Raw genomic sequence first — 12933 nt, forward strand, 5'->3', positions numbered from 1 at the left:
TAATAGACCACAATATGAATATGAGCCAGCAGTGCAATGCTGTAGCCATTATGGAAAATAATATTCTGGCTTGCATCAATCGATGCATCTCCAGCAAAACCAAGGAGGTGATTCTTCTGCTCTACTCAGCACTGATGAGACTGCAGCTGGAGTACTGCGTCCAGTTCTGGGCACCGCACTTTAACAAGCATACAAGCTTGAGAGAGTCCAAAGAAGAGCCACCTGTATGATCAGTCTTACACAGCAAGCCATATGAGGAAAGGCTGAGGGATCTGGGACTCTTCAGCCTGAGGAAAAGAAGGCTGAGAGGGGACCTGGTAGCAGCTTACTGCTAAACTAGGGGAGTACATCAAGGGCTTGGTGTCAACTGTTCACCAGGGTGCCCAAGGGGAAAACCAGGAGTAATGGCCACAAAATCCTGGAAGATCTATTCAGGCTCAACATCAGGAAAAAATTCTTCACAATCAGGGTGTCCAGACTGTGGAATGAGCTCCTTCCAGTGGTGGTACAATCACCTACCCTGGAAACCTTCAAGAGGAGACTGGATGGGCACCTTGCTGAAGTCACCTGACCCCCAGTTATTTTGCCTGCTTGGTGCAGGGGGGCTGGACCCAATGGTCTTCTGAGGTCCCTTCCAGCCTTACAATCTGTGAATCTATGACTCCATGAATGTGTAACAACTTAGTGGCTCATTTTAAATGTGCCTTACATTGAACATGTGGCTGTTTGGGGTGGGCCAATGATATATCCTGATTCTCAGCTGTGTGTCAGGATCCAGCACAGGGCAGCCCCAGGGCCCAGGACACAGGTGTTCCCTGTCCGATCAGGCTGGAGGCAGAACCCCAGACTGCTGCCCAGCCCCTCTCCCCCTCCCCCCCACCCAAAGATCGATGGCGGTCACGGTAAACTTGATATCAAGGAGCATCTCCTCAGTCTTTGGCCCACTGCACCCAGACCTTTAAAAACTGCCCAGTTGGATCCTAGTTTGGACCCTGGCCCCAACTGATAATCAGCTGATTGTGGGCATCTGGGTTTCAACTTGCTGCTGCAGAGGGAGCTTGGGATCATGATTCTGGGCTCCCCCTGCACTGGCAAGTATCCCAAAATGTGTTTGTTGGGATCAGGAATTAGATCCCACCACACCTTAAAATTAACATCTGTCAGTGTTTGGCAGATCCAGGGTGTTTGTTGGATACACTTCACTGATACTCTTACCAATCACTGAAACCGTATTGTATCAGAAATGTGTTGTTTTTTTCCTGTATGTATCATGTTTGTTTGCTTCTTGCAGCTTACTTGCATGGGCTCTGTAGACAAACTTATGTTACTGTTCAGTCCACTCATTTTCACTTTCTTCTTTCTTTGCAGAAATGCAATATTAGGATTGTGATCAGTTCAAAGAAATGCTTCCTTTAAATATGTTTAAAAACTCATAGAAATATTTATATTTACATTGTTTTAAAAATGTTTTTGTTTATATTTAATAAAACATAATTAGATATCCTAAAGTGGCCTGAATGTCACTTGTAACTTGTGTGCATATTTTCTTATAAATATTGAATTGCACTGGTAAAAGTTCAGGTGTAATATATCTTCTCTTGTTTTAGTTTTCTCTGTTTAAGCGAAGGTCATTGACAAGTCAGAAAAATAGACATAATAGTACAGAAGGTAGATCTGAAAAGCTACACCAGACTGAAGAGGAAAAAAGAAATGAAGATTTGCCTGATGAAGATAGCAAAGATGAAAACCAAAATCACACCAGGGAGAATCCTAAGGAAGATCAAACTAACCAGGATAGAAAGATAAAGTCTTCAACCTGTGTAATACTGTAATTATATACAGTAATCCCACAGTTTTAAGCACCTCTTGCAATTAATACTTGAAAATGATTATGACTTAAAGCTATTGATGATGTTTTTCTTTAAATTGAGTTTTTTTGCCTGGGACATGAAGACCATGGTCTTAGTATTTATTTTTATCAATAACTTTAGTAATTGCAACTGATAAACTTATTATAATTTTTCTGAAGTGTTGTGGCCTTAACTGTTCAGTGTTGTAATAAAAATATATTTTTTTATGTGAAAAGATGGATTTAGGCATTTGATAATTTTTGCTTAATAACTTTACCCAATGTTTGAGCTTACATGCTATCACGTGCAGTTTGATAATTGTGCAAAATTGTAAATATCTCAAATGATTTATTTGGTTTAGCAACATTGCTAAACCTAACATGTAAAAAGTGGTATGAACCTATAGAAAAATCTTTTTTTTTCAATTTTAACATATAGAAATTGCAATAAAACTACATGTATTTAAAGTCTAGTATATCCTGATCTAGCAAAGCACTTCAGCATGTGCATATGTGAATGGCTCCATTGTAATCAGTGAGTTTCTCACAGTAAGTTGGTGTCTGGCTTAAGTATCTTGCCAAGTAAGACTTTTTAAGCCCCATCTACACGTTACACTTAAGATGTGACTAACCAATGAATCGCGTCTTAAATTGTGACCCAGCCACATGTTCAATCAATTAATGGCATGATAAAAAAAAAAAGGAATAGACCACAAAGTTATTCCACAAAATATGTGTAATAATTTTGTGGTTCTCTCATATCACAGCATTAATTGAACATGTGGCCATGTGCATCCTGTCAACTGATGGGACTCCTAGCTGTGGATCTGCACCATGTGCTGCCATGTTTGCAAGCCCTGCAGTTGATGAAGCTTACAGCCGCAGCAGTGTCCCATGCACCACCATGGTGCAAGCCCCATCTGCTGTAAGACTCTCAGCCCTTGCAGCACATGGAATGCTCCTACAGCTGCAAGCCCTGTCAGCTGATGAGGAGCCGAGCCACACGAGCTTGCTACTTGCCAGCACAGTGGGAACCCGGAATCGTGAACATGATCCCAGGCTCCCCTGCATCAGCAGAAAGGTGTGATTGGATCTCATGCCGGACCACAATCACACCTCCTGCCATGCACGTGGTATGGCAGGGGATGTGATTTGGGAGATTGCGCATCAGATCCTATCACACCTTCATCTGAATGTCTAGAGGGCCCCTTAGGAACATGGGTCTGTTCAGGGAGATGCCCAGTGAAGGGCAAATGGAAATCAGTGGTTAGTATTGCCGTTTCACTTGGACCCTAATCGTGTACTCTTTTAGCAATTATTTTGTTGTGAGGTTTTAAGGGGAGTTATGTCCATGTAAGGTTTACAGGATCAGAGATCCTTAATTCTGATTATAGACAGAATATACATAATTAAGAAAACAAGACTTCATGCTATACTAAATAATCTGTGAAAAGAGATTCTACTAAGATAATCATACTTAAAAGAGCAGCTGATGACTCCTACATAAGCTTTGAATAACACTGTATAGTATTAAAGAATTTGGCTTATGTATAAGGTTTTGGGATATTTCTGTTCTTTTCTGTTTGATGAAGGTTGTCTGCAGGAAAGCAAGATCAATGTGAACAGTTTATCTGTTGCTTCTGCCTGTTTTTCTACCTGAAATGACAATCCTCTGTGAAATCAGAATTATTTGCTATGGAAAATATTGCAAACAGAGCTAAATCTCCCTTGATTTTCTCAGGCAAATAGTTTTACTGGCTATAATGGCACTAGTTCTGTAAGCGAGGAAAGCGGGATTTAACCCTCTTTTAGGCAGAGATTAAACAGGAGAAGCAAGTGAAAGCTTAGACCCACTTACACACCATCAACAGGATAAATAGAAAAGCTATTTTTTGTAATTATCCTTTGCATTTATTTACATTTCTTGTATTTAACACATTGCTCTGACCACCTATGTTCTTTCTTTTTAAAGGAGTATTCCTTAAAATTCATCCCTGGATGAATAAAGAATAGAAAACTGTTTATTAATAAATCTGAATACCTCATCCAACTTCATGACAAATGTGATCCAAAGGCTGTGTTTGTCCTTATTCAAAAAATCCTTAGTTATTTAAAAAAAATATACAAACTACAGCATGTAGCATAAAAATAAAAGTTATTGCTAAATTTAGTGTTTCCAAATATTTCACAAGATACTGGCTGATCTTTAAAAAAACAAAGTAGCAAAGTGTAATTTAATTTCACTGATTTTTAAATACTCTTAAATCTGTCTTTAGCCATACTGCACCTCTGATTTATCAATTTTTCCTAGTTTCAGGGCTGCTTAAGCTTTATATAACCCAGTTAGAAGTGACTAGAGTTGTTCTTGACCTAGAAGTTGATCCAACTGAACACTTTGTCCCTACAAACTTGGCAAAAACTCAAATACTTTCATGGGGCCTTCTCTGGGCTGCAGTAGGAAGTATTTTAAAAACCTAGATGCTATGTCATCCTTTGCTAGAATTAATTAAGATCCTATAATTTAGTTCTGTTATTTTTCCGCAGGCTGCTATGAATTTTACAGATAATCACTAAATGAGTTGGAGGGGGGGGTTATATACATTCTATTTACTCTTTTCTTCTTTTCCTCAGTGCATGTGTGATTTCTTCTCTGTTTGTATTTTAGTCTGAATAGGAGGAAACATCTTGGAAAAGGAATGATATATTAAATGGTAATTTGAAGTTAATGTTACATTTTTAAAGAGACTGCAAGCAACCAAAGAGGACTATTTCTTTTTGGAAAAGTGTGAGTTAATTTATTGCAGTATAACTTTTAAAAAGGTTGTTAGTCTGAAATTGGAGGCTTCCTTAAAGCTAGCAGCACATCTGAACATGCTTGGAAAACATTTTAGTGTGATCCAGTTATGCTTATGCAGCACATTTTGTCTATTTCTGTTTGTCCTTCATGGAGTACAGTTATATAATCAGGGTGTGTGAAGCCACAAAAGATTAGATGGCTGTAAAGAAGTGTACCTCTGATGACTTCAGTCTACATCTGGCTCATAGACTTAACTTAAGGAACTTTCAGACTTAAGGGTTTTTCTCTTCCCTTTAAAAAAAAAAGTGAACTGCTCCACTCCCCAGCCCTGATGCCATGTGCCTCCTTGTTCCCCGAGGCAATGCAGGAGAGCAGAGCAGTTCCCTGGAGCCAGCGGAGCCTGCACCAGCCCAAAGCCCCAGCCCCCATCCCTGTCCCTGTTCCTCGCCTCGCCTTGGGGAGGCTGTCTGCCTTGCATGAGGAGTGAGGAGCTTACCTTTGTCTGGTGGCCGAACCCTGCCTGCTCCCACCTGGACACTTACTTTGGGACACTTACCAGTGGACTGCACCACACCAAAAGGGGGAGGCAGGACCGAAGCAGCACACTCATGGACTGCTGCTCTTTAGAGGGAACATTGATAGCAACGTTGTCATATGGCAACATGTAGATGTGCCCTTCATTCTACTAATACTCAGTTGTTTTCAGTAGTTTTGCACATGTATCAGTTTCAGAAATATGTAGATCTTGCTACACACGTTTGCTAAACATTATTCTGTAGGTCAGGCTTCTAGAGCAGACACCTCCTTTAGAAAACTGTTGCTTCAGTTAGTCATTCAACTGAGACTCCAACATCCACCTTCTTTAACTTTATCAGTGTTTGAGTGTCCCTGTGAGAGGAAAGCATATAGCTTATTACATACAGAAGAAAGAAATTACATATCCTGCAATAACTGATGATCTTTGAGATGTAGTTTCTATGTGTATTCTAAATCCCACTATAGCAAAGTTTATGTATGGTCGGATTTTGGATAGTGAAGGAACCAAGGGAAAGCTGCCACCTTCCCCACCCCCACTCCCTAATTCATACCTTTGCAGGGGAGGGAGAATAATGACACATAGGAGAAGGCAAAGGCTTGATCACTGGTGCTAGGGTACATGAACATCCATGAGTATAAACAGGACATCATGAAGAACACTATTTACTATAAAGTATCATTTGGAGTCAGGCAAAAGTTCAGCTAGATACTATGTATTCATATATTTCTTGCTCACAGTTTGCATCATATGGTTTAATTCTGACTTACAACATTTTTAGGTTTCTAGCAGTGGAATTTCCTGAGCATACTCACTATTAATATGAAGTATGAAGTTAGAAATATATTTAAATTAGTTTTCAAGTTCTTGAGGCTAGGTGTTAATAGGCAGTCATTTTTCAGATAGCCTTTGTTCCAAAGCAGTGTGAAGAGCTTCATTCTAAGTGTATTGGAAATAAAGACTTGTAATCTTTCAAGCCTTTCTAAGGTCTGCTTATATGCCTTGGATGGAAACAACCAGTAAAACCCAATCAGGCAACTCCCTCCATATGTAAGTGAGAGACTAGTCCCTATTGTGAAATAGATTTTCAATCCCACTAAAAAAACCAACAAATCTCCTGAAATGTCACACACTACACCCAAGTGTATTTTTCCTGGAAGTTAACAGGCTATGATTTGGCAGATTTTTCACTGAGCTCTTTTCAATTTATTCTGTGAGGGAGAACTGTTTCTTTCATATTAAAGGTTATGTTGGAGATATTCTATCATTACTATTCTACCAAAATGTTAAATTACCAACGTTTAAAATCATCCTATAATACGTAGAAGAACATTGGCTATGTGTCTGGCAACAGCAGTCTGGTCACCTCTGTTCTTAAAAGAAGACAGTGGGTGCTTCTACACAAAACGCTTTAATTGATATCAGAGCAAATTACTGCACAGTAAGCATCACCATCTACACATGTAGACGCTTACTGCACAGTAATTTTCTCTAATCACAAGTAAATTTGCTACCTGTAAATACAAGTAGAAAATTTACTTGAGAGTAATTGCTGCATAGTACGGCACATGTAGACAGCCAACCAGGAGCAAATTTGCTCCTGGTCACCAGGGCAGCAGGAGGTTGGAGATTACTCCCTGCCCCCAGTAGCTGCCAGCTGCTGGGATGGACAATGTCCCTCTGCCCGTGTCCCTCACCAGGAGACAGCTCTGTACTCCCTGCCAGCCCCTGGGTTAGCACCCAGAGGGAACCTAGAGCTCCACCTAGCAGCCACAGGGCCAGTGCAGGGCCAGCGGGGGTGGGAGTAGACTGCTGCCATGAGCAGCAAATCTGCTCCCACTTCCCCGCACATGTAGAGGCCTACCCAGGGTGGGTTTATTCGAGAGTTATTTACTTTAGAGTAAATCCACCCTGGAACATTTGCACATGTAGATGTGCCCAGTATAAATATTTGCTCCATTACTTTATCATATGTTTCATATTGTAAGAAAAGTAGATAGGATGTCATCTAAGATTATTATTGTGAACATGGAACGCGTGTTACATAAAACAATTAGTTTGCAGTTTAAAAAAGAAGTTCAATGACCTGCATAAAATCTTTCAGTTGGTTTTATCCTGTGATCAGTATAAAACCAGTACATAGGCTGGTCTCTAGTATTTCCTGTCCATCACTTCCTGTCCAAACTGCCTGGTCCTCTTCCTGTTGGACTTTAAAACTAAAATATGGTATGTAGTTGAAAGAAAGAGGAAAATGAATAAATTCCATTCTGTATGTATAATATCTGTAGGGACAAATGTCTAAAAGCAGCCTTGACTTGTATGTAAACCAGTGCTAGAGGGTTATGAGATGCATGTTTCGCCAGTGGGTTTAAAAACTACTTTCTGACAGTGGAAGAGTGGTGATACTTGGGAACCTTGGGCTCCATTCCAAGTTCTAGAGGGGAGTGTGCTCAGGAGAGCACAAACTCATCTGCCTGCTTTTTCTACAGCTCATTCATGTCTCAGTCTCATCTCAGACCTCCACTCTTTGTGGTAGTTCCCTCCCTCCAGAAGCTAATTGATTCCTCAGCCTAGTTCCAGAATCCTTTCCCATCCAACCCCAGCTTCCCTCTCTGGTTTCCTTATCTAAGTTTCAGGAACTTTCTGAACTTTGAAAAAAAATAGCCTGAGGAAGACACCCAACTTGGAAAAAATCAGCTCAGACAGCCTACCGTTGGCAAAAGTAACTGAAAATTGAGGTATTATAGTGGGATGTGTTGGGCACCCTTAACCATAGGCACCTCTTAACTGTTGCTACCTCTGATAAGCAGCTTAAAGCATCAGCTCCTAAGTGTCCATCTAAAACTATAGCTGTTGTATAATTTCTTTAATATTTCCTGTAGAAATTGTAATACCTGCCTCTCCTATTGGCCTTGAACCTTCAAACACTGGCATGATTACAATAAGAATAGAGGTTTCCAGGATTGTGCCCCAAATCTGTCACCCTCTCAGTATGAATAAGAGCACCTTATCCTGGACTTCTAGAAGTTAATTGCATGCATCTGTGTTGCTGTTGTGTATTACTCACCTTTTCTTTTATGGGAAATTATCTTACCAGATGATTAACCATTGATTACCCTGTAATGGCAAAAGCTTTGGGTACCTTACCCATAGTGAAGCCACCATTCTTACGGTGGGAAAAACTATGGGACTAGAGGAAGAAATTTGTGAGCCTCTAATGAAAAAAGAATGAAAGAAAATGTAAATCATTACTGCCGTAAATTAATTCCTAGGCACTATTTCCACATAAATAGTAGCAACATCCTTAAAATAATTTCTTTGACCAGCTAGCATTCTTAACTTTAATCTAGAATCATAGGCAAGTAGGACTGGAAGGCACCTCATGTGGTCATCTAGTCCCCTGCTCAAGGCAGGATCAGTTCTGGCTAAACTATCTCAGCCATGTGTCTGTCCAACCTGCTCTTGAAAATTTCCAAGGATGGAGATTCCACAGCTTCTCTAGGCAACCTGTTCCAGTGTTTCATCACTCTCATAGTCAAAAAGTTCCTCCTACTCTCCAACCTAAATTTCTGCTGCTGCAACTTGAAGCCATTGCTCCTAGTCCTGTCTACTATAGGCACAGAGAAAAGCCCATCTCTATCCTCTCTGTAATCCTCCTTCAGGTATGTGAAGACTTATCATCAAATCCACCCCACACCCAGTCTTCTCCAAGTTAAATAACCCTAGTTATTTCAGTCTTTCCTCATAAATCTTGCCTGCTAGGCCCCTAATCATTTTTGTTGCTCTCTGCTGGATTCTTTCCAATCTGTCCACATCCAAAACTGGACACAGTACTCCAGGTGAGCCCTCACCAGTGCTAAGAAGCATGGAGGAATCACTTCCCTTTATTTAAAAGCAAACTCTTGTTAATATAACCCAGTATTCTGTTGGCTTCTTTTGCAATAAGAGCACAGTTGGCTCATATGCAGCTTATGGTCTACTATAAACCCCGGGTCCTTTTCTGCAGTATTGCAGCCTAGCCAATCATGCCTCAGTCTGTGTTGGTGCATGGAATTATTTTGTCTCAAATGCGGGTCCTGCAGGTCACAAGTCCTGCCTTTGAGACAAAATAATTGCCTGCACAAACACATGGCAGGCTGCTAATCAGTTAGATTTTCTAGGCCATAGGTGGCCAACCTGCGGCATGCATGCCACAAGTGGCACGGGCAACCTCTGTGGGTGGGAGGTGGCAGATGGGAGAGGCAACAGGCAGCACAGTGGCAGATAGGGCAGAGAGCAGAAAACAAAGCAACGGATGGGGCAAGGAGCACACAAGAGGACGCTGATCAGGCATGGAACAGAAAGCAGAGAAGCCAGTTAAACAAGGGAAGGGGATCAGAGTGGCACGTGGCAAGAGTGTGGGGCTAATTTTTGGCACACTTGCGAAAAAGATTGGCTCCAACTGGTCTAGATTTATTTTGATAGTCTAGATCTATTTTCTTTGTTTGCTTGTTTTTATTCTATCCTTTTGGAAATGAAGTGGCCAAAACTGAATGTACTATGGAAGCATGGCGGTGTTTAGTTGATTTCCATAGCATTGGCACAGCTGTGTAACAGGGAACCCTAGCCCTGTTATGGAAAACAGAGGGCAAGGTGAGGAAAAGTAGCAGGGCCCTTTTCAGTCTAGAACTTTTGCCTGCAGAGAAGGAAGCAATGGCAACTCAGCTAGAGGGGGAAGAGACTCTAGTAGCCAGGAAAAACACCAGTTGGTGAGTAGAGGGGAGGCAAGTTGTCAGCTGCTGGTAACCTTTGCCTAATATTTTTTGTGGTGGTCTTGGAGAAGGAAGTATGCAATTGCCTCTGTCAGGTGTCAGCCTCAGAGGTGCCAAAGACCCTGGCTGCTTACCTAAATGCAGCCTCCTAAACATCATACTGTAACCTCAAGGCATGGCAGGTGAGAGAGAGGAGCCAGATTAGGGTGCCGAGGTAAGCAGCTAGGTGCTGCACAGCCACCAGGAGGTTACAAGCTGTCACTCACAATTACTACATCTGTCCAGAATAAGAATTCACTTACTTTTATTCTCCCTTCCAAGGACAGTGCACAATGATCCTATCCTCTGTTCAGTGCATCTGAGCCTATCCTCTTCTTATTTAATGCAGTTTAATCAAAGGGCAGGACAAACTGGTGTCTCCTCTGAGTTCCCCCTGCCTTCAAACACCACTCTTTTTGAGGTGACAGTCTTGTCTGAGAAAACTGGTGTCCTGCAAAAAAACTAAAAAATAAAAACATAGAAAGACAAATCCCATCCTTTCCCCACCTGGATTCCTTCCTTCCCTGTCTGGTAAAGGTCTACTCTAAATACTGCTTCACCAGAGCTCTCAGGACTTGGCTGGAGTCTGTTTCCACCCCCACCCCCCTTAACTTTCTTGGACTAACTTTCTTTGCAGAGAGAATGCCAGCTGGATGCTGTCCCTTACACCATTCATTATTCCTTTAGATACTTCCTGTCTTGGGCCAGGGAGGTGAGTTCTTACTTTAGCTACTGTTAACCCACAGTGATGCTAACTCGGCATGCTTTTATCATGAGTCTGGCAGTGCCTAATACAAGCCCCATATCTACAGACTCTTAGCTTTCATTTTTAAAAAGTCAAATTTGTGGGCATAGAGAAAAGCCTTTAAAAGGTGGCTTGGGAGCAGTCTAGGAACTTGAAATAGGCAAAGGCAGATTTTCCTCTGAGCCCTTTTCACTATTCTGTGAAGCTGATCTGTTTCTTTCAGCTTAAAAGTAGATACTTTACCATTAGTATTCTACCAAATGTTAAATTGCCGAAGTATAAAACCATCCTGTAATGTTAAAGTAGAAAAATATTGGCTATGTGCTTGACAACAGTGTTTTTGGTCATCTCCCTTCTTAATAAAAAAACAGTGTAAATATTTCCTCTGTTACTTTATCAACTGTATCATATTATGAGGCAGAGTCAGGATTTCATCTAAGATTATTTTCAAATGGAACATTCCCAGACTTTTTTTGTTTGTTTGTTTAAATCTTGACATTACAGGCTCTGACATAGGATCCCAAAACCTTGCTTGAGGTGGACTATGTGGCAAACTACTGAATGATCCAAAGAGGCTCATTGAACAAGGCTCGCTCTGTTTTCCCCAGGTCACTCTTCTTCCCAGGCGGATTGCTACTGTTGTTATATTACTGTGGGCATCTCACTGTCACTAGAGAAGGGAGGGGGACTCGCAATGCCTGGTCGACCCCTGAGGGATCTGGAGTAACGCTGCAAGGCAGGAACGATATCTTTTATTGGACCAACTATGTAGTGTGGATTAAGTCAGACAAGCTTTCCAATGTAAAACATTTTCCTCCAGTCTCTGATTATGGGAAGCTAGGCCCAGGAATTGAAACACAGCATAGGGGAGGGGGCTCAGAGAAATTCTCAGGTGTAGCAAAAGCGAAGAAGCTGAGTGGGTCCAACAAAAGAAATCACCCCAAAACATCCTTGCCTCTGGCATAGTTTGTGGACTATCATGGCTACAACATCACACTTAGGGCCTTATTACACCGTCATTTTGTGTGGCTCTTGGAGCCCTTAACACCTGGATTGTCTACACATTAACAACTGAAACTGGTTGTAAACACTCATTAAGCAGCTCAGATTTATGCCACTCCAAGGCAGGATTATCTCTGATCTGCATTACCCAGCTGGCACTCGAGTCTGGGCTGTGCCAATGCTCCTGCTGAGACCAAAACCAGAAGTTCCTGGCTAGAGCGTCTTGCCCCTCTGCTCAGGGTCAGACGGATTGCCATGTTTGGGGTCAGGAAGGAATTGCACCCTGTGGTCAGATTGGTGTGGTCGGATTGGTATGGACGGTGGGGTTTTTTGTCTCTACCCTGGGATATGTTGAGTGAGTATTGACAACTTTTCATTGAAGCAGGACATTGGCTGCCCTGGTTCCCCTGCGGACAGAGGTTAGGTCATTAGGGCTTTTCTGTGTCAGACTTGACGGTAGTCTTATGCAGAGTTGAGGGAAGTTGAGGTCAGATATTAGGAAGAATTTTCTTACTAGGAGGATAGTAAAACACTGGACCAGGTTACCCATTGATACCACTGACTGTGATGCCACATGGCTCCCTAGTGTAAAAATGAAGGGCTTGATGCGGCATGCCATGCAGAGCCCCAGATTCTGGGCCCATGCATCAGTCAGAGCCCTGGCAGTAGCTCTGAGGAAGGGTGTCTTGGCCAGCCAAAATCCTTTTTCTTTTTTTTCTGTTTTCATTTTGGGGCAGCCAAGACCATTTGGGCCCTACTGCATAAGAAACCAGCTCCACTGCAGGCTTGCGTAGTAGGTGGGGAACTGAGCACGAGGCTGGTCTGTAAAAGAGGGGAGCTTGTGGCTGCCTGTGGAGGCTGGGTGCACCTTGCTGGGGTTATTTGACCCCAGCCGCCTTTCCTGCCCAGAACGGGAGCTGGACCTGATGAGGTCCCTTCCAGCTCTAAACGTCTGTGAATCTGTGATGGCAGCTCCATCCGTGGAGGTTTTCAAAACCGGGCTAGACAAAGCTTTGGCTGGGATGATGTAGTTGGGGCTGGCCCTGCTTTGAGCAGGGGGTTGGACTAGGTCCCTTCCAGCTTTCCTTCTGTGATTTGCACGAGATGCCTCAGGCAGGGGTCGGATTAGATGCCCTGTGGCGGTCCCTTCCAGCCCTGCTCCTCCCTGCCTCCGAGCCCAGCGGGGCACAAGCCGGCTAGCAGAGGCAGCCCGGC

General features: G+C 42.4%; 2 protein-coding genes across 2 annotated transcripts in view; both read left to right on the forward strand.

Moving 5' to 3' along the window:
• Positions 1 to 2085, forward strand: part of RPGR (retinitis pigmentosa GTPase regulator) — a 109323-nt gene extending 107238 nt beyond the window's left edge. The window contains exon 17 of the mRNA XM_025205297.1: positions 1608 to 2085. Within this exon, the coding sequence (XP_025061082.1) occupies positions 1608 to 1832 (225 nt within the window). The 3' untranslated portion in view covers positions 1833 to 2085. The remainder of the gene's footprint in view (positions 1 to 1607) is intronic.
• A 7788-nt stretch (positions 2086 to 9873) lies between these two features.
• Positions 9874 to 12933, forward strand: part of SRPX (sushi repeat containing protein X-linked) — a 79478-nt gene continuing 76418 nt past the window's right edge. Inside the window, exon 1 of the mRNA XM_025205305.1 lies at positions 9874 to 9929. Within this exon, the coding sequence (XP_025061090.1) occupies positions 9874 to 9929 (56 nt within the window). The remainder of the gene's footprint in view (positions 9930 to 12933) is intronic.

Source organism: Alligator sinensis, unplaced genomic scaffold (genome assembly GCF_000455745.1).
Source record: "Alligator sinensis unplaced genomic scaffold, ASM45574v1 scaffold243_1, whole genome shotgun sequence".
Classification (NCBI taxonomy): domain Eukaryota; kingdom Metazoa; phylum Chordata; order Crocodylia; family Alligatoridae; genus Alligator; species Alligator sinensis.